Raw genomic sequence first — 22,771 nt, 5'->3', positions numbered from 1 at the left:
CACTGAATCACTTCCCCTCCCACCTTTTTATTTTTTATTTTGAGAGAGGGTCTCACTAGGTTGCTTGAGGCCTTGCTAATTTGCTGAAACTGGCCTTGAACTTGCAATCCTTCTGCCTCAGTCTCCTGAGTTGCTAGAATTACAAGCATATGAAACTCAGATTCTTGAACAATTTGATAAACAGAGCCAGTGAGTAAAATTACTAATGGGCTTCTGCCTAAAAATATCTGCTTTGATGATGTATTATAAGTTGCCCCCACTTACAAATCAGTTATTACTGAGGCATATTTTTTTCCTCCAAATTCACAGATGATCTCCCTCTAGATCATGATCTTGAATGCTTACTTAGACCACCAGATATCATAAGATAAAGAAAAAAGGCATGAACAGAATGTGTGATGTCCAAAGGAAACTAATCATTACAGTGTAAATGGGTCATTTATAGCAGTTCTTACATATCTTATGTTTGATAGAAATAAAAACAGTAATTACTATATAGCATTTAGTTCTGTCCATCTTCAAAGAAGTTTTCAGATATCAATTATGACTCACAACTCATTTTAGGATAAGTTAATCCTTGTGGGAAAGGCATTATATTTCCAATTCAGAGGTGAAGAAGAGATACACAGATGCTCACTTTTCTAAGATTAAGCAATTTCCCCAAGACAATAAGTGACCCAGACAGAATTTTGAGTATTAGTGCTTAATCACTATACTATAAGATCTATTTATTAGGGCTGGAGTTATGGCTCAGCCGTAGAGTGCTTGCCTCGCACATGTGAGGCACTAGGTTCCTCAGCACCACATAAAAATAAATAAAGATATTGTGTCCATCTTAAAAAAAAATCCACTTCTTATATCTATCAGATATGAAAAACATAATCACTGTGAGTAATAAGATTATAAAATAAATGGTCTAAAAATATCAATTAAAACTTATACCATCACATTTTGTGAATAGAAAAGTTCTTCATGACACATACTTAACATATCAAGTAAACCATAAATTTGAACCTATGTTTTTCATAAGTGCTCACTTAAGTTTCTTATTATAAATGGGATAGTACCATACTGGGCATATTAAGATGCTAATATGATATATCATTTAAAAAATATCCTTTTTCAGATTGCTTCAGGACATATTATAATTACAGATACAAAATTATAAAGGTAACCAGGTTATTGAATCACATGTTAAACATTAAAGTTTAAAAAAAATTTTTAAAAACTCTTAAAAGCATTCTTGAAAAAAATGCTGCCTCCTCCTCCCACAAAAAAGGCCAACTTCTATTAACATGCCTATTGGACAAACAGTGGTCTAAATAGAACCATCATAGAGGAAGGGCTCTACGATGAGACTGGGAACAAGATATTGCCTCTCCCTGTACCCTTAAATCACATACCAACATATTCATATATGATATATACCAAATTCTGTGTTAATATTGTGAATACAGAATTTTAGACTGGGCATGTCAATAAATCATCTAATCTAGAGATTCTAAATGTGTAGGGATCCATGGATAGACTCCAAAGAGTCGGTGACAACCAGAAATTTGTCATAGTTTTGTTTGTTTGTTTTAGGGCAGTGCCAAACTCAGGGACTCACACTCACTAGGCAAGCACACTCTACCACTGAGCTATATCCCCAACCCCAGGCACCTGCAACTTGCAAACACCCTATAGGTTACATATGAAGGGTTCCATAGACAAGTTTATCCTCAAATAAGTCTACATTCAATCCACAAATGTTTTCATATGCTTCAGAATTACAATGAAATATTCTGTATTCAAGTGATACTACTTTTTAAAATACTACTGCTTTAAAAGGGGGCATAAAATATATTATACCAATATTCAAACATTCATTTTAAAAAAATCTTCAATTCTACTGCATTATAAGCCACTACTTACTGACAAGACGATCTTTCTGATGTTTGACACATAGAGTGCCACATAGTCTTGTATGTAGACTGGTAGATCAGTTATTTTCACATTATACCAATTCATCATCAGTGCTATTTCATTTTCATTATTGCCACTCCATACGATGATAGAGGGATGAGACTTCAGTCTCCTGACCTGAAATGTAAGAAAACTTAAAAATAATCTTCCAATACTTAACATAAAAGACTCAGAGCTATAATTATTCAGAAAATTATAGCTACTGCATTTTGGCACACAAATTCTTCTGTGCCAGGGAACTCATTAGAAAATTGTCAGTCATGTTAGCTGTGGGAATACATTTTAAGAATTCTCTGAGATTCTTTGTGTCTAGATTTATTACACACTGATAAGGTAGTAATCCTTTCTCTCTGCCATACAAAAACTGAAGAAAATATAATCCTTTTTAAAAAAAAAAGAAAGCAGATAAAGAAATAGACCTGATCATTATCTGAATTGCCATGAAAAGGTTCCAAGAATCACAAAAGGCAAGAGACATTACATTACAGGGGTTAGTTCTCAGGAGCAAGCTGAAGTTTTGTATGAAGAAACAAATGAAGGAGACCAAGCACTATCACTGCAAGAGGGACAGAGGTTCCCCTGCTGCCTCTTAAAAATAACTAGAAGCGAGAACTCAGGCTACAAACACAAAGTGAGGCTGAGAAGATAGAAATGTTCATGACCCTGATTTGATCAGTATATATTGAACACATGGATTGAGATATCACACTGTGCCCCATAAATATGTACAATTATTATGTTAATAAAAATATTCTGGTTTAAGGAAATGGAAATGCTAACCACCCTGATTTGATCATTACACGCTGCATACATTCATCAAATTATCATATTGTTCCCCATAAATTTGTATAACAAAAAATAATTTTTTAAGTTAAGAAAACCAGAAAGAGAACTAGAGAAGATGATACAAAGAGAGTGAGTACTAGAGGGATTCTGGAAGTAAAAGACATGCAGGTGGAAAACAGGTTAGAGAATGTCTCCTGAAAGAGCTCTCAATGTCATGTATTAAGACATCAACTAAGGTTTAATAAGCTACTGAATATACCTAAATACAAAAGAAGATGTCAGAGAGTCTGTCTGAAAACACTGCCAGATGGGAGCAATAGGGCCAGTAGGAGCTGGGCCCACCTGGGCCAGCCCTAAGTAAAGGCAAAAGGATCCAGATCTGTTATGCTAAGGACAGACATGAGCATGCCTCTGTCTTCTGACATACTGGGCCATGTGCCCCAGCATAGGTGGGCACTTTGATGTCCTTGAAAATGGGAATGAGTCGATGGTCAAGAGAAATTCCTCAGAAATATGTTTTGACACTACTACCTTATTGATATAAAACCTTCTCTTTCACTGTGATGACCATTACCACAAGAAGCTGTGAAACTCAGATAAATGTAACAGCAGCATAGTGTATATGAAAGAGATATGCTTCATTTAAAAAAAATTAAAAGCTTTGTGTTTTCTAAAGCAACTCTGTAAACAGTACAGCATTTTCCCTTTTTGCAACAGTACATGTTGCAAAGTGAGAGCTGCTATCAACTGTGACAGGCAGATTTATGATGCTGATGAAAACACACACACACACACACACACACAAAATATCCCAAAGAGGCAAAAAGCTTCCATGACTCGGTGTCACAGACACCCTTCCACTGACTTTTATGGTAAGTCTTACCCCTAATAAATTTTAACAAGCTTTACCTAAAATGGTTCTTTCTTCAATAAAACAAAAAGAACCGAAGGTACATAGATGTTATAGCTTGTGTAACTATGATTAATATTTTAAAAGTTATTCATGCATGCATCCATCCATCCAGCTATCCATTCAATGAATAATCCTGCCAGGGAGAAGGGATATAGAGGGAAACCAACCACAGGCTTCAGGGAGATGACGATCTTATAGGGGCAACAAAACCCGGAACAAGTGTGTTTGAATCACCAAGGGCAAATGAGGGTGTCCTAATCTAGATTTAAGGATTTAGAAGGGTTTTTCCCAGAGAAAGTTATGCTCAAAGTAAGAAGGGCCCAATGAGGTGGTCCACCAGGAAAGGGAGGAGAGATGTGGTAAGACACAGAGAGGAAGAGGGAGATCGTGTTTGAAGAGGCTAGAGACATGGGCAGGGACAGAATCCCCCATGCTGAAGATCTTTAATTTTACCCTGAGAGCAACAAGAAGCCTCTGGAGGGCTCTTAGCAAGCAAAGGATGCAACATGCACTTTTTAAACCTTTAATTTAAAAATTAAACAGCCACAGAAAACAATCCTGATGTAATGAATCAGGCCATTACCCTTATAACCATTGCCCAGACCAAGCAGCAAACTCTCCCCCAGAGCCCTCCACATACCTCTTCCTAGTCATAGACCCTTCCTCCTGACAAAGTAACCTCTATCTTGAGTGTTACAGTAGTCATTTCTGTGCATTTCTTTATGGTTTTCCACCGAATACATCTGCAGATATCATCTTATAAACAAATTTTAATATATTGAATGGATTTCAATCCATTGACATTCTTATCCTTTTTGAATCTCAAATTTTCCTACTTTTGATTGGTTAGTCTCTTCAAAGTCCTTTTGACTTTGATAACTTCCTTGTTATCTGTATGTCAAGATAGACCAGGATCAAGATTCTGAGCAGGAGTGTGGTACCACTCAATGTGTGTTGGAAGGATGACCTTGGCACTTCTGCTGAGAATTCACTCACACTGGGAGAGACCCATGCTAAAGACATTAACTAGAAAACAAATGCCAATTGTAGAGAAGAAAAAAAATGAGAATTTGAACTAGTGTAGTAAGTATAAGGCTGAGAAGTTAAGTATAAATACTGTTCATTTACATATATTATGCCATTTAATCTTCAAAATGGCTTTATGAGAAGAATAAAATCATTCCAGCTTTACAGACTGCAAGATTGGGGCTCAAGCAGTAAATCAACCTCCCTACAGTGGCAGGTTGACTTTTAAAGAAGAAACCAAAACACTTATTCTTTGTATATCACCATTGCAAAAGAAAAGAAAATCTAGAAGATACTTGGACATGAGAAGCTGAAAACAGAGTCAGAAATAACCTATAGTATCTTTACCTGAAGTTACTGAAAAAATGAATGCTTCCTCCTTTGAGGAAAACAGAGCATTATAAAATCTACTCAGTATGTCTGTATAGTCTTGTAAAATCTAGAAAGTAGACGTGATATCCTGATTTAGTGATCATCTTATAAATACCAGTGGACCACTCCAGCGAATGTTTCAGTAGTATTTGGCTAACATATTATAATACATTTTATATGTATTATAATATGTTAGCCAAATATATTCACAAGTTCTTAGCTATGTGGGGAGTACAAGTTCAAGCTCTGTTCATTTGGATAAAGGGGAGTACATTATGATTCAGAATTTTCTTATATTGCCAAGAATGCCCCACTGAGTTTACATGGCAACTTAAGATCCAGGAGATAGGTAAAGTAATGTAAACTGGGTTTCAAAGCATAATCACCCCCTAAACAGATCTTCCTGCAAAAAATAAGTATATTCAGCATATACTGATCAACCTCCAATCTGTAGCTAAAATTATCAGTTGATGACATTATAATAGATAGCATTCTTTAAAAAAAAAAAAAAAAGAGAGAGATTCCAGGATAATTAGATATTTCTGCTCCAGACCTCAAATCCCCCATTTCTCTAGGAAGCTTTGCCCTATCTTTCACAGTACTGGGGATTCAACCAGAACCTTGAGTATGTTAGGTTGGTATGGAAGTGCTCTACCACTGGGCTATACCCCAGTCCAACATTAAGACATTTTCGTCTTTTTCTTCTCTTCCTCCTCTTCCTTTTTTTTTTCTTTTTTCTTTTAAGACAGGGTCTCACTGTGCTGTGGCTGTGCAACTGGCTTTGAATTCCTGGGTTCAAGCAGTCCTCCTGTTTCAACGTCCCAAGTAACTAGAACTATAGGAGCATACCATCGTGCCAGCAGCCGCCTTTCTCTCTTATAGAAAAGATTATTTCAATACAAGGATACTTGATACTACTAGGCTGGCTACTGTTTGTAGGCCTTTTCAGTGGACTGAGCTAGTATATTATCACTTCCTTGCATTTCTGTATCTATAAGTGTAAGTGTGTATATGTGGAATACAAAAGAAATCAGAGTCAATTATTTTCTATTTTTGAAATTGAATGGAGCAATTCAAAAAATGACAACATTTGTTGAGGTAGGAAAAACTGCAGAAGCAAGATTAGGGGAAGGGATATAAGTTTGGTTTGGACATGTTACATTTGAGATGCCTCTAAAACTTCCAATCAGAGGCTCAGGTAGACAGCAAAAAACTTAGCACAGGGCATAAATCTGAAAGTTGTCAGCAAATAGGCAGTGTTAAAGTCATGACTGGGTGGTCCACCTAGGGACTCGATTATCTGACTGATTTTTCACAGGATTTAATAAGGAACAACAAAATGAAATGGGGAGAGAAATTTACAAAAGGCAAAACTAAAACATAAGCATTTTCTCTTTTCTTGCAATAGTAATAACATACCTGGTGAGCAACTTCTTTTGCCACTGAATACATGAAGCTCTGTTCATTTGGATAAAGGGCACAGGCAAACATAAAATCCTGCCATACCTAGCAAATAAAAGGCAATAAAATACTTCTGTAAATTAAAGCACACAGAAAAAAAAAGTCTTCAGTTTGAACTTGGGGGGTTATCCTTCATATAAATGAGAAATCAGGTTGGCTGATGAATGTGACCATTTGAGCCCTGCTGTGCCTAAAAGCACACAGGAGAGGCTCTGGCACATCTAGGACTTTTCAGAGCTCCACAAAAGTTGTCCAAAACCTGAAAAGAGAAAATGTTAGGTAGGTAGAAAAAAAAAAAGAGAATTCAAAAGAGGAAATAATACACGTTGGGGGAAAACAAAATGAAGCTTTCCCAAAATTCTTCTAATTCCTAACTCTTTTTCATTTTCATCAAAAATTTGAGATACTCCATGGTTAAAAGAGGGATACTCTGTGATTAAAAACCAGACTTCACTTATAAAGGAATTAATGTTTGATGGCCAAGAGGATTACTACATGCCCACTTCAATATTGGAACCATGAAGACCTTTCCTCGGAAGGCTGCATGATGAAGTGGTTAAAAGCCCAACCCCCAAGCCATTTGCCTTACTCAGAACTTTGATTCTACTATACACAGGCAATTGCATTTGATCAAGGTGTATAACCTCTCCATGTGTCAGTTTCCTTATCTATAAATGGGGGTAGAGAATAATAGCAAATACCTCATTGGTTGGGTATGAAGATAGAATAAAATAATACATGCAGAGCACTTAGACCAATGCCTGGCACTCAGTGAATATTACAGAATATTGTCATCAATATCATCATCATTATTATTATGTCCTACTCTTCTATGATGTTCTGTATATCTGATAACTGTAATATTAGAACTGAAACTATATACACTTAGCCCTCCATATTTATGGATTCTATATCTAGGAATTCAGCCAACTACCAACCAAAAATGTTTTTAAAAAATCATATTTATACTGAACATGTACAGACTTTTTGTTTTTGTCTTTATTCCCTAACCAATCTAGTGTGACAACTATTTATATAGCACTCACATTGTATTTGGTATTTTAAGATCAGAGACATGTCAAAGTATATAGGAGGATGCACAGGTTATATGCAAATACTCCACTACTTTATATATGGAACCTGGAGTATTTATGGATTTTAGTATCCATAGGATTCTGGAATCAGTACCCCACAGACACCAAGGGATGATTGCATTTCCTTTGCTCTCACTCACCATTGCAAGACATGCTGACAGTACTTCCATAACAACATTAATTTTATTATTTTTTTTTAATATTTTATTTTTTAGTTGTAGTTGGACACAATACCTTTATTTCACTTGTTTATTTTTGTATGTGGTGCTGAGGATCAAACCCAGGGTCTCGCACGTGCAAGGCGAGCACTCTACGGCTGAGCCACAACCCCAGCCCTATTATTTTGCTTCTCTCTGGGACTAGTCAGTGCTCCTTAAAGTTAAATTATTTATATATTTTATTTTATTAAGCATACTTACATATGACAAAGAAAATATACATAGATACATTCATAGATATAACCAATATATACAATACTTATTATTTTAAAATAATTAGGTAATCCTGATATTTGCCATCAACAATGGCTCTGGGTTTACAAGATGTCATGTACTCCTTTGGCCAAAATGGAACATTATACCAGGCTCTGAAAAAAGAAGTAAGGCGTAATAATATCCACTCAGAACACTGGAAGACAAACTGAGGACACAGTAACCTATCAATATATAAAAATGCTATCAACTACTCACCATTATCCCTAGTTCATCACAGAGTTCATAGAACTTATCCTGCTCATAAACGCCTCCTCCCCACACCCGAAGAACATTCATGTTAGCATCCACAACAGACTGCAAAAGGAGCCGTAACCTGGAGGAGAAAGGTAGAAAGTAATTTAATTTAGATACTTTGGAATATTAAGAAAAAAATTTAAAAACATTTTTAAATCTCTGTTAGAAAAACACACCTTAAAATCGCAATGATTTGGATATAAATCTAAATAAAGAAAGTGAAGTAAATATTTACTTCTAGATAATATATAATTTACATGTAACCACATAAAGCAAACAAACTTTGAAAAATATGGACATCTTTCCTTTCTAAATATTCAGTAATGTTACACTATTTTTTAAAGCTAATTTTTGTTTTGTATTTATTCCTACAGAAAAAAATTGTGATGTAAAACTTAGAAAGTTCACTTATTTTATATTGCACACAATATATTATATTGCAAATGCCATTGCAAACAACAAAACAAAAATCAAAGCTTGAATATTATTTCCTCACTCACCCTGATCTTTTTTAAAATTCTTTCAGCCTTATACTCCTTTCTGCAGTAAATATCCTTTCTACTTTATCCAATTCTTTTTCACTCTACCCTCTGGAAAATTTAGAAATTTACAGCCAGTTGGAGAGCATGGCCCTTCCCTCCAGCCCCAGAACACCGCTCCGGAATGAATTGGAAAGCCAAAGAACAGGCTGGTCCCTTTAAACTCTGCTCTCAACATCCCCTGCAGGCTGACAAAAATTGGCCCAGTTGTGCTAAACAGAAAGGGCAAATCAGTAGGAGGAGAAGGAAAAAAATAGAGCAAATTATCCTATGCTGCATCTGGAGGAGCATTTCATTGTCTTATGAAATCTAAAATAAAACACACATTTTAAAGTAAAAGAAAATCACAATAAGTATTATAAAACTGAGGATTTAGCTACTAATGATATTTACATTCTAAACATCAAATAACATACTACAAGGCAGACTTATACATTTGTAAATATGCTGAGCTGTTATTTAACTTAAGGCAAAGAAAAAAGTGTTTATTTTCCTTTCACAAAGTTTATTTTCACTATCGCAAAGATAGTTTATACAATCAATTAGGAAATATTGTTTTCTTCTAAAGTTCTATTCTCAAACCCTTCAGAAAAACACTCCGGGTTTTTTCCTAGATGTAGATTTTTTAAGATTTTTGTTTGTTTGTTTTCTTTTCTTTTAAATAAGTTGTATTATATATTTAAGTTATACAATATGATGTTATGGGATATGTACAGATAGTAAAAAGGCTATTATGGCAAAACAAATTAACATAGCCATCATTTCACATAGTCACCCATTTTTCTTGTTTTAGCGCCAAGAGCAGCAAAAATATACTCATTTAACATGAGCCCACGAATGGTCCAATTGTATTTCCCATGGTCCACATGTTGTCCAACAAATCTCCAGACCTGTTCCTCCCACATACCTCCTGCTTTGTATCCCTGACCCATAGCTCCCCATTTCCTCCCCAACCAAGATTTAGTTCTTTTATTAAGGTAAAAGTAAAAGAATATTATGTTAGCACAAAAATAAAAGTATGGATTGCTATCTGTTAAAACCATTCTCAAAAATACTTAAGATATTATTTGAAGAACTGAAAAAAAAGTTAAATATGATAATTTTTTTTTCTGGGACTCACTACCCAAAATGTGAAGCTGCCATTTTCTTGTTTATCCAGGGTAAATATATAATAGTTTTCTAAAATTGGATGGCTAAAGTTGTCTCTATCAATAGCTCAGGAGATTGGAATATTTGATTTAAAAGTCTGCCCATTCTAAAGTTTCTATCATCCTGGAATTCTATACTACCTCTCAGTTCTTCCTGAGACCAAAAAAAATAGAAGTGAGTCACTCTTAAGCTTTTTGAGACAGTTAATAAAAAAGGAACAAGAAAAGAATGCCAATACTCACAAGTCAGAAGTTACTCTATCCTGGAAAGAATCTGGTGGGATCCAGTTGGAGCCTTTCAGAAATATGGGAAGTCCATTAATCTTAAAGTAGAAACTCAGACCACGAGATCCTTTTATGGGCTCTTCTACAAGTTCTACTGTTCTAAAATAAACCTGTCATGAACAATTAAATATTGAATATTGAATCAGACACATACACAAAATTTGTTTTTTTAAAAAAAGAAGCATGCTTCTTAAACATATTTTAATGTAATCAGATTTTAATGTAAAGTTTCCTATTTGCTACAAAGCAATTAATGTGAAAATATAAATTTCAGTAAATATATTAGTCTGTTATTTCTCTTGAAAAAGAAAAATACAGAAACAAAGAGCAAAATACATTGAGTCTTCCTCATGGAATGGGCTTTTATGATTACGTAAGAACAAAAGCAAATTTGAACATAGCATTTCATAATTAAAACAAAAATTGATGCTTTTTCACAAAAGTAGGAAAAAAGTACCATCAGTCAAACTAATACATCTTCAATTGAAAAACACATTCTCATTTCAGTGTTATTAAAATGTGCCAAAATGTGTATCTTGGAATCAAAGGGAAAAAAGCTTACGCACTTTATAATTTACAACTTTCCAATCTTAATAGCACATTACTATAAAAAATAACTTTGTTTAATGGGCAATTTCATCCTAATTATCACATTAAACTCAATGTTTGACAGAGCTCTGGTATATCAACTGGAGCTGTATGGGATACATTCATTGGAAAAAGATCTTACAGGAGCACACACTTCAGTGCTATCATTGCTACAGGAGAGGAGGAGACTTTGTTCCTCAGTCCAGTCAGATTTTCCCAGTTAGTTAAGGGCAACAAGACCTAGAAAAGCTCTGCTATTCTCATCAAAATCTTCCTTTTTAACATCCATAAACCTGATCAAGGAATGAGTGACATTGTTGTTTACCAATAAAGCCTAGCCTTGAATCAAAATTATGCACTTCTCAGGGCTGGGGTTATGGTTCAGTGGCAGAGTGCTTGCCTAGCATGTGTGAGGCACTGGGTTCAATCCTCAGCACCACATATAAATAAATAAAAAAATAAAGGTACATCAACAACTAAAATTTTTTTAAAATTTTTTTAAAAAATTATACACTTCTCAAATTAAAAAAAAACCACAAATCAGTATATTTCATGTAGTGTCAGTATCTACATTCATTCATCCTTCTACTTTCTTATCTTTGCCCTTATTTAGAAGACAAGACAAAAGAAATCAGAATTAACTTCATGAGAAGACACAGAACATGACCTGGATCAGGAGAATTTTGACATGGAATTGCCACACCTGCTTTAGAGTGGTGAAGAAGTCACCATGGTTTTTAGAGACCACTTTTTGATGGTGAGCTCAACTTTCTAGAAGAGTAGTTCTTTGAAAGTGGTCTCTTAGAACCTTTCAGGGGTCCTGGGGCTCCGAATTATTGGCACAATAAAAGTTAAAACCCTATTTGCCTTTTTCTCTCTTATTCTTTCCTGAGTGTGAGTGGAATTCCTAGGGATGATTGTTTTAGTCAACTTTTTCACTGCTGTAACCAAAAGACCTGACAAGAACAATTTTAGAGGTGTAAAAGCCTATTTGGGGCTCACAGTTACAGAGATCTCAGTCCATAGACAACCAATCTCTCCAGGAACACATATATACGCCAAAGGCACACAGCCCCAACGACCCACCTCCTCCAGCTACACCCCACCCACCTGCCTATAGTTACCACCTAGTTAATCTCTATCAGTGGATTAATGCACTAATTAGGTTAAGGTTTTCATAACCCAATCATTTCACCTCTAAATTTCTTGCATTGACTCACACAAGAGCTTTTGGGGTATACCTCATATCTAAATCACAATAATGATGTGAGATGACATCCTGACTGGCAGCTAATATATATATGTACTTTGTATATTCTGTATGCTATTTTTTGGTTTTTTCCTTTGTTTCTTTTGTGGTGCTGAGTTCTGAACCCAGGGCCTTGCACATGTTAGGCAAGCACTCTACCACTAAGCTACATTCTCAGCCCTGTGGGCTCTATTTCTAAAGCATAGGTTTGGGGTTTAAAGAAGTGCTTTTTGAAAGATTAACTCAGTTTGTTCTCAGTACTTTTACTGTGCTCTTTCTATCTCTCTTTAATTATTTCTGTTATAATCTCTGTAAAATGTCTCTAACTGTTCAACAAATCTTTATTATGAATCCCACAGTTTCCCTCGCAACCTTCACAGAAACATAAGACTGGATCCTCTTTGTTAGTTTTATTCACAGTGATATTTCTTAAGTTTTTTAAATCAAATATTAATTTTTAAATTAAAACCCATTTTAGAGTTTAATAATATTTTATCTCATTCTAAAAGAAAATTGAATATATGTTTTCCTAATGTAAGGATGAATTGTTAAAATAGGATTAGAAGGTTTAAATTCTCAACCTCTAACTGTCCTGTCTGCATCTAAAAGTGCTGAAAAACAATGAAACTGACATAAGAGAGTCTTTTGACTTGTGGGGTTGGGAGGAGAATCTATTCCAAGGAAACTGGGTAACATTATAAATAACAAATGAAATTATTATGACAGTCATCTTTCCCTCATCTTTAGAGATTTTTTTTAAAGGAACAATAAGCATTGGATAAGACAAATGAAGGAAATGACTTATAGCAGAAGCTGTAATGGCCACACATATGGACTGCCCACCCTTGGAGACTCCACAGATCTCAAAAATGCAGATGGAATTTCATCACCATAAATAAACGCTAATGGAGGGTGTAAACTATTGTTGTTGAGTTATATACTGCAAAAGTAAAATCAATATGTCATTAGCTGGGACCTGAAAACCAAGATTTAATTGTCAAGCAAGGTGAATCTGCAGGGCTAGCTCAGTGGCCACCTCAGCTCCACTCACATTGATTTTATTTTTTAGTGAAATATTACTTTTTTTATTACACATATAATATAATTTTTCATGTCTCTGGTTGCACACAGAGTCACACAATTCATGTCTTCATACATGTACTTAGGATAATGATGTTCATCTCATTATCTTTAGAGATTTTAACAAGTTACTTTATTGTGTCTTGTACAATGCACTACCTTTTTAAAAAAGAAAAAGAAATCAAATACCTTAAACTTAGACATGATAAGCTTTTTAAAAGCCAAATACTATTTGTTACATCTCTTCAAATCAGTGATGAAAAAGGCTATAGTCTCTATTATATAGAGTTCCTGGTGCTGCACTGGCTGGAGAAGTACACGTGTTGGGTTTTTGAGTGCCTCCAGGATGAAAAGTCAATGAAAAAAAACCACAGCATCACCATTTTGTAATGACACAGTAACACGTTCAATTAAAAGATCTAGCTGCAATATGAAGATTGAGTTGATATTGGAAAAATCATACTTTTGCTTTACAAAAGGGTGAACTTCCTCACATTGATGAACTTGCTATTTTGCATGTGTTTGTCTGTTATCAGACAAATAATTTATCAAAGAAGATATTTTATGTGAATTTTTAACACCAAAGTACAAGAGGTGTTGAAATACTCAGAGTACTGAATTTTTTTTTTTAAATCTCAAGGTTATAGTGCAACTTCTGTGTTAGCATTTGCACAGGCGTTAAAATGCAGAGGGTAACACTGCAGATCCCTTAGCAGAAATCAAAGCAGCAGCTCCAAACTGTGTTAGTTGTCATTATTTCCTTCACCTTCAAGCATTAGCAGAAAAAAAGTGCCAGTGTCACTTCAGATAAAGCAGCAAAAATTGTCAATCTTATTAAATATCAAGGCTGATTACACATCATTTTAATATCCTATGTGATGAAAAGAGAAATACCATGCAGGACAAACATCTTGAGGAAAAACATCTGGGCCATTTTTTGAGTAGTGAGCTCGGTCAGTCATCTCGTTATGAAACTCCATTTTTACTAGAAAAAAGGACTAACGGATGACCTATGGCTGTTCTGACATGGATTCCTGGCAGGCATTTTCTTGAAAGGGAATGAGTGAGTCTGTCACTTCAAAGAAGACAACTGGCAATATTTGTGGACAATGATAAAACTCAAACTTTCAAGCAAAAAAACAGGATTTACAAAAGCTTGTATCCATTACCCTGAGCTTGAGAGCATTTGATACTTAAAAGATTTTCCAGGTGACATCAGAGGAGATATTAACAAATATGAATGTGATTCTGGAAAATGAAATTGTTTCAACATTTGGAAGATTTATAATTTCTCAGGAAACCAACAATTTTTAAATAACCAATGTATTATATTACAGTGTCACACCATTTGAGTAAGGAATCCATTAAAACTGCAAGATAGTCCAATGGATTTTAACGTAACAGAATGAAAAGTTCATTGAAATTGCTTCAGAGTTGCAACCAACCTTTAAGAAACTATCACCTGTTGTCGGGCACAGTGGTACATGCCTATAATCCCAATGGCTCAGAAAACTGAGAGGCAGGAGGATCACAGTTTCAAAGTCAGTCTCAGCAACTTAGTAAGGCCCTAAGCAACTTAGCAAGACCCTGTCTCAAAAAAGAAAATTTAAAAAAAGGCCTGAGGATGTGGCTCAGTGATAAAGTAGCCTGAGGCCTGAGGTTTAATTTCTAGTACCAAGCACACACAAAAAAACTACCACTTGTTAAGTTCTAGTATAGTACCAAAGAATATCCACAATTATCTGAAAATACTATTAAAGCACTCTTCCTTTTTACAACTACATGTCTGTGTAAGGTCAGATTCTCTTCATGTTTCAACCAGAAGAACATATTGAAAATTGAACACAGATGCAGATAAGAATCTAGCTGCCTTTATTAAAATATTAAAGACATTTGCAAATATATAAAACAATGTCATTATTCACATCAAATTTTTGGTTTATAAATATACTTACTTTTCATAAAATAAGTCAGATAAACTCACATCTCATGACTTATTGTGGTGATTTTAGATGAATAAGTAAATATTTAATTCTAAGTATAAATATTTACTATGGTAATACATAGAGCCCAAAGAAACATCAGCACATTAGGGTGCTCAATACTTTTTGTGGAGGCGGGAGGAGTAATGGGGAGAACCCAGGGCCATTTATCACCAAGTCACATCCCCAGTACTTCTAATTGTATTTTATTTATTTATTTATTTTCAAGCCAAGTTGCTAAGGCTGGCCTGAAACTTGAGATCCTCCTGCCTCAGCCTCCCAAATTGCTGGGATTATAGGTGTGCACCACCATGCCCAGTTGCTCAATACTTTTTTGTGAGTGTAAAGTAGTTCTGAGTCCAAAATAATCTGAAAATTATTAATCTAGAAAAAAGAACTCATTTATTTCTTACTAATTAATGCTATAAGTAGTGTTAACTATAAAACACACTTTTCAACATTTTTCTTTTCTGTGCAAATTCTCTTGTGAAAAGAAAGACATCATTCCCAATCCCCCAACTCCTGAATTTTCCAACCCAGGTCAAAGTAACCACTAAACCACCTGCCTGGGCCTCAGAGGTAAAGCAGTGATTACCAGCCACCTTGCCCCTGAGCATGACTTGAGGTGCTGGTGCACCTGTAATAAATGTCAGTATTCACCATGTCCTCTGGCAGTTTCCATAGGTAACATAAATGCCTCTGCTACAGGGTTTTACTTCATAGAAAATAATGGCCTCTAAAAACAGGCTTTTTGGAAAACACCCCTGAGTAACACACATTTGATCCACAGTGAATACACTATCTTCCTATGAGACGAAAATAATTTTTAAACAATCCAACAAAGCAAATTACTGTCTAAAAATAGGTGGGAAAGGCATAAATATCTAAGATCCTAAAAAATGTATAAATCAAGCAGTTTAGACTTTAAATTTTTTAACCCTCAAATTTTTCTGTGCTAAAAATTTTGTTTCCCGAGCTTCCCAGATCTTTATAATTGTGATTATGATTATGATTATTAGCTTCATAAAGATCTCATCTTTTAAACAGGATTAACTTTAAGAGTGCAGAAAAACTGAACACATTATTTCAGATGCAGCTGGGGATATCTTAAGCACGGGTCTCCAGGGGTGTGTGACTCATAAGTAGATGCTGTACTCCTCTAATGTCCTTCTCTGGCAGACCACACAGATGATGATGTAACGAATCATCGATTCATAAACCAAGTGCTGCTCCTCAGCTATTTGTAATCAGGCTGTTGGCATCACTAGATTTTCAAAAGAACAATTTTCTCCATAACAACAAAAAACACTTCTTCCTAACACTGGCAAATGTTACACCTTCTAAAATCATTTCACACCTACTACCAAACATTTGCAAAGACAGCAAACACCACGTTTCTGTCTTTGATCTGAAAATGCTCAGTCATGCAGAAGTATGAGAAAAGGAGCTCAGGGTCTCCACAAACAGCACTTGTCAGATGGGCCTGTGCAAGGGAGCAGAAGTTCCTTCGTGGTGCCCTTGCCAAGAGCACAACCAGAAGTTAGCAGATGAGCACTGACCCCAGCAGCACAGTCATCGGATATCTTTGAAGCCAGATGTGTATCTGACACCAAACGGAATCACTTTTTAACATCCTCCTTTTCTATACAGCAAAATTATTTTCAGTAGTAATAGTGAAATGAATAATAAAAATGACCAGAAGGGAAATACAGACAATAAAAACTTTCTTTAATTGAACTTTGTATAAGGACACCAATTTCTTTCTAAATAGTAAAATAGAGCCAGGCACAGTGGTGCACACCTATAATCCCAGTAGGGCCAGATGCTAAGCAACTTAGTGAGACCCTATCTCAAAATAAAATATTAAAACAGGACTGGAGGGTCAGAATAGCAGCTATTATGAAGACAAACAACAATAAGTGTTGGTGAGGATGTGGGGAAAAAGGTACACTCACACATTGCTGGTGGGACTGCAAATTGGTGCAGCCAATATGGAAAGCAGTATAGATTCCTTGGAAAACAGGGAATGGAATCACCATTTGACCCAGCTATCCCTCTCCTCAGTCTATACCCAAAGGACTTAAAAACAACATACTACAAGGACACAGCTACATCAATGTTTATAGCAGCACAATTCACAATAGCCAAACTGTGTGGAACCAACCCAGATGCCCTTAAGTAGATGAATGGATAAAAAAAAAAATGTGGCATATATACACAATGGAATATTATTCAGCAATAAAAGAGAATAAAATCATGGCATTTGCAGGTAAATGGATGGCATTGGAGAAGATAATACTAAGTGAAATTAGCCAATCCCCAAAAAACAAATGCCAAATGTTTTCTCTGATATAAGGTGACTGACTCATAGTGGGGTAGGGAGGGGGAGCATGGGAGGAATAGATGAACTCTAGATAGGCAGAAAGGTGGGAGGGGATGTAAGGGGGCAGAGGGTTAGCAATGATGGTGAAATGTGATGGACTTCATTATCCAAAGTACATGTATGATGACATGAATTGGTGTGAACATACTTTATATACAAACAGACATATGAAAAATTGTGCTGTATATGTGTAATAAGAATTGTAATGCATTCTGCTGTCATGTATTTTAAAAATAAAATCAATTAAAAAAAAGAATGAGGATTAAAAAAAGGACTAGAGGTGTGACTCAGTGGTAAAGTGCCTCTGGGCAAAATCCCCAGTACCAAAAATAAATAAATACATAAAGTAAAATAAAGATTAAAGTACAAAAAAGGAAATAGTCTTAGATTCATATTTTTATTCTATTAACATATTTTATTCTATTAAAGAAGAAATAATTTACCTACATATTGGTTTGTAGTAATGAAAATAATATCTGCTATTTTGAGTCTTAACTTTTAAAAATTTGCCAACAACTTTCTCAAAATTGATATTCTTTAGATATTTATGTTAATAAAGAGTGTAGCCAAAGCCAGGCATGGTAGTGCATACCTATAATCCCAATTACTTAGGAAGCTGAGGCAGGAGGAATGTAAATTGGAAGACAGCCTTAATGACTTACCAAGAGCCTGTCTCAAGGTCAAAACAAAAATTTTAGGTAGGGGAAGATGGCGGCGAGGGGAGTGCATTGCCCCCGTGTGCCGTGTCACTGTGTGGGAGAATGACGAGTCAGGACGGCTAAAGGCTATCTTGTTAGGAATTTCCAGCAATAGTGGGGTGCTCCGGAACCTGGAGGAAGGATTTCCATCGCACGAGGATCGGCTACGGGGGCTCAAACGCGAGAGATTTGTCCGCACGGAGGGTCACACTGCTTATTCAGCAAATCGCCCCGCGGCTAGAGTCCAGCGGCCACCATCTTGGAGAGCTGACGTCACCATCCCTGTTTTCGACTGATCGCAGCTCATTCAGCCATAGAACAGGTAATTTCAGGCTGTCATTCACCTGCGGCTTGCAGACAAATTACTCAGGCTCAGTGCTAAATAACCCGCGGAAACTGCTTCTTGGAGCCTGCTCTTATCAGAGCATACACCGAGCACGGAGCGGCCGAGTTCCAGCTCCTGGAACTGCTCTGGCCCAGAGCTAAGGAGCCCGCGGAAACTGCTTCTCGGTCCGGGTCCTGCTGAGTACTGTGGAGGTAAATACCAACCGAGCCTTCGTGGGCAGTGGCAACAGGACTGAGACGGGGCCTGTGAGGGCCGGTCAGGACTCACCCGATGCTTTGGTCACCCGGCAAAGGGAACGAAATGCTGCCATTCGCATAGGATACCAACATGGCAGAGATCTGATGTCATCAGAAAGCGGCGGAGGAGAGAACTTCATCAATACCAGTGGCGACAGAAACAGTTGCTCTCCTGGTAGGGAGGGTGAGTCACAGACACCCGAGTCTCTCTCGCTTTGTCGTGGAGCCAGAGGGGAGGAGCGGGGCCGACACCCGCGCCCGGAGCAGGCCCAGCGGCTCGCCGGCGTGGTGGTCGCGTGACCCCAATTGGAGAGGGGGCGAAGCGGAGCCGCCACCCGCGCCCACAAGGTGGGCAGACCTGTGACCAACCTGCAGATCAGGCCCAGCGGTCCGCGGGCGTGGTAGGAGGGGCAGGGCAGAGCTGCTGCCCGCACCTGCAAGGTAAGCAGACCTGCGACAGACCAGCGGATCAGGCCCAGCGGCCTGCCAGCGTGGTACACACGTCACCCCAACTGGAGTAGGGGCAGAGCAGAGCCTTTGCCCGCGCCCGGATCAGGCCCAGCGGCCCGCCTGTGTGGTGGTCACGTGACCCCAATTGGAGTGGGGGCGGAGCGGAACTGCCACCCGTGCCCGCAGGGTGGGCAGACCTGCGACCAACTTGCAGATCAGGACCAGCGGTCCGCGGGCGTGGTAGGAGGGGCAGGGCAGAGCCGCCGCCCGCGACAGCAAAGGTAGGCAGACCTGCGACAGACCGGCGGATCAGGCCCAGCGGCCTGCCGGCATGGTACACACGTCACCCCAATTGGAGTAGGGGCAGAGCAGAGCCGCCGCCCACGCCAGGAACAGGCCCAGCGACCTGCCGGTGTGGTAGTCACGACACCCCAATTGGAGTAGGGGCAGAGCAGAGTCGCCACCCGTGCCCAAAAGGTGGGCAGACCTGCGACCGACCAACGGGACAGGCCCAGTGGCCTGCCGGTGCGACAGACACGTCACCCCATTTGGAGTAGGAGCAGAGCAGAGCCTTCACCCGCGCCCGGAACAGGCCCAGCGGACCGCGGGTGTTGTAGACAAGTCACACCAATTGGAGGGGGGGCAGAGCAGAGCCGCCGCCCGCGCCTGCAGGGTAGGCAGACCTGCGACCGACCGGCAGATAAGGCCCGGTGGCCTGCCGGCGTGATACACACGTCACCCCAATTGGAGTAGGACCAGGACAGAGCCACCGCCCGCACCCGGAACAGGCCCAGTGACCTGCCGTTGTGGTAGTCACGACACCCCAATTGGAGTAAGGGCAGAGCAGAGCCGCCGCCCGCGCCTGCAAGGTAGGCAGACCTGCGACCGACCGGCAGAACAGGCCCAGGGGTCCGCGGGCGTGGTAGACACCTCACACCAATTGGAGGAGGGGCAGACCAGAGCCGCCACCCGCGCCTGCAAAGTAGGCAGACCGCCGCCCGACCCTGCAAGGGAGACTTTTCAACTATACAAGAGCAATATAAATATATAGGGGGAAAAAAATTTCAAAAACACAACAGTTTCACCAAGCAGAAAGAAAAGCAAGCAGTATGAAAAGACAAGGAAAGAAAGGACCACAAGCAATGCAGGTCAACGCAACTTTAGAAGAGGTAACAGCTGCAGCAGATGGAATGTCAGATAAAGAATTCAGGATATACATGCTTTAGATGATCTGGAGTATCAAGGAAGACATTAGACAGCAAAATCAGACAATGAAAGATCACTTCGACAATGAATTACACAAACAAATCCAGGAAGCAAAGGATCAACTATACAGGGAGATAGAGGTTATAAGAAACAAACAAACAGAAATCCTAGAAATGCAGGAAGCAATAAACCAACTTAAAAACTCAATTGAGAATACTACCAGCAGAGTAGAACACTTAGAAGATAGAACATCAGACAATGAAGACAAAATATTTCAACTGGAAAAGAACATAGACAGCTCAGCAAGACTGTTAAGAAACCATGAGCAGAACATCCAAGAAATATGGGATAACATTAAGAGACCAAACTTAAGAGTCATTGGGATACAGGAAGGTATAGAACTCCAAACAAAAGGAATGAGCAATCTATTCAATGAAATAATACGAGAAAACTTCCCAGACTTGAAGAATGAGACAGAATCCCAAATCCTAGAAGCCTACAGGACGCCGAATGTGCAAAATCATAAGAGATCCACACCTAGACACATTATAATGAAGATGCCCAACATACAGAATAAGGAGAGAATTTTAAAAGCTACAAGAGAAAGGAAGCAGATTACATTTAGGGGTAAGCCAATCAGGATAACAGCTGATCTTTCAACACAGACTCTGAAAGCTAGAAGATCCTGGAATAACATATTTCAAACACTGAAAGAAAATGGGTTCCAACCAAGAATTGTGTATCCAGCGAAATTAAGCTTCAGGATGGAAGATGAAATTAAAACCTTCCACGATAAACAAAAATTAAAAGAATTTGCAGCTAGAAAACCATCTCTTCAAAACATCCTCGGCAAAACATTACAGGAAGAGGAAATGGAAAATAACAACGAAAACCAACAGTGGGAGGTAGGACAGTAAAGAGGGGGGAAAATAATCAAAGAGGAAAACAAACCATGTTTAGTAACATAAATAAACAAATATGGCTGGAAGAACAACCCATATCTCAATAATAACCCTAAATGTTAATGGCTTAAACTCACCAATTAAGAGACACAGGCTAGTAGAATGGATCACAAAACAAGACCCAACAATATGCTGCCTACAGGAGACGCATTTGATAGGAAAAGACATACATAGGCTGAAGGTGAAAGGTTGGGAAAAATCATATCACTCATATGGACTTCGGAAACAAGCAGGAGTGTCCATACTCATATCAAATAAAATAGATTTCAAGCCAAAGTTAATCAAAAGGGATAAAGAGGGACACTACATACTGCTTAAGGGAACCATACACCAACAAGACATAACAATCATAAATATATATGCCCCAAACAATGGTGCAGCTATGTTCATCAAACAAACTCTTCTCAAGTTCAAGAGTCTAATAGACCACCATACAATAATCATGGGAGACTTCAACACACCTCTCTCGCCACTGGACAGATCTTCCAAACAAAAGTTGAATAAGGAAACTACAGAACTCAATAACACAATTAATAACCTAGACTTAATTGACATATATAGAATATACCACCCAACATCAAGCAGTTACACTTTTTTCTCAGCAGCACATGGATCCTTCTCAAAAATAGATCATATATTATGTCACAGGGCAACTCTTAGACAATATAAAGGAGTAGAGTTAATACCATGCATCCTATCTGATCATAATGGAATGGAACTGAAAATCAACGATAAAAGAAGGAAGGAAAAAGAATACATCACTTGGAGAATGAACAATAGGTTACTGAATGATCAATGGGTTATAGAAGACATCAAGGAGGAAATTAAAAAATTCTTAGAGATTAATGAAAACACAGATACAACATATCAGAATCTATGGGACACATTGAAAGCAGTTCTAAGAGGAAAATTCATTGCTTGGAGTTCATTCCTTAAAAAAAGAAAAAACCAACAAATAAATGATCTCATACTTCATCTCAAAATCCTTGAAAAAGAAGAGCAAAACAATAGCAAAAGAAGTAGAAGGCAAGAAATAATTAAAATCAGAGCTGAAATTAATGAAATCGAAACAAAAGAAACAATTGAAAAAATTGACAAAACTAAAAGTTGGTTCTTTGAAAAAATAAACAAAATCGACAGACCCTTAGCCATGCTAGCGAAGAGAAGAAGAGAAAGAACTCAAATTACTAGCATACGGGATGAAAAAGGCAATATCACAATAGACACTTCAGATATACAGAAGATAATCAAAAATTATTTTGAATCCTTATACT

General features: G+C 37.7%; 1 protein-coding gene across 2 annotated transcripts in view; it reads right to left on the bottom strand.

Annotated features, from left to right (window-relative positions):
* Manba (mannosidase beta) overlaps positions 1 to 22,771 on the bottom strand; it is a 107,748-nt gene that overhangs the window by 31,962 nt on the left and 53,015 nt on the right. For both annotated transcript variants that reach the window (XM_058583824.1, XM_046459017.2), the window contains exons 8-11: positions 10,276 to 10,427; positions 8,307 to 8,424; positions 6,482 to 6,568; positions 1,915 to 2,082 (exon numbers count right to left, since the gene is read on the bottom strand). In XM_058583824.1, coding sequence (XP_058439807.1) covers positions 1,915 to 2,082; positions 6,482 to 6,568; positions 8,307 to 8,424; positions 10,276 to 10,427 — 525 coding nt within the window. The remainder of the gene's footprint in view (positions 1 to 1,914; positions 2,083 to 6,481; positions 6,569 to 8,306; positions 8,425 to 10,275; positions 10,428 to 22,771) is intronic.

This window comes from Marmota monax, unplaced genomic scaffold, assembly GCF_021218885.2.
Source record: "Marmota monax isolate L192 unplaced genomic scaffold, Marmota_monax_Labrador192_F-V1.1 WCK01_AAM20220418_F8-fsc00002, whole genome shotgun sequence".
Taxonomy (NCBI): Eukaryota; Metazoa; Chordata; class Mammalia; order Rodentia; family Sciuridae; genus Marmota; species Marmota monax.
The sequence above is the reverse complement of the archived record's forward strand: the minus strand, read 5'-3'. Positions and strand labels throughout refer to the sequence as shown.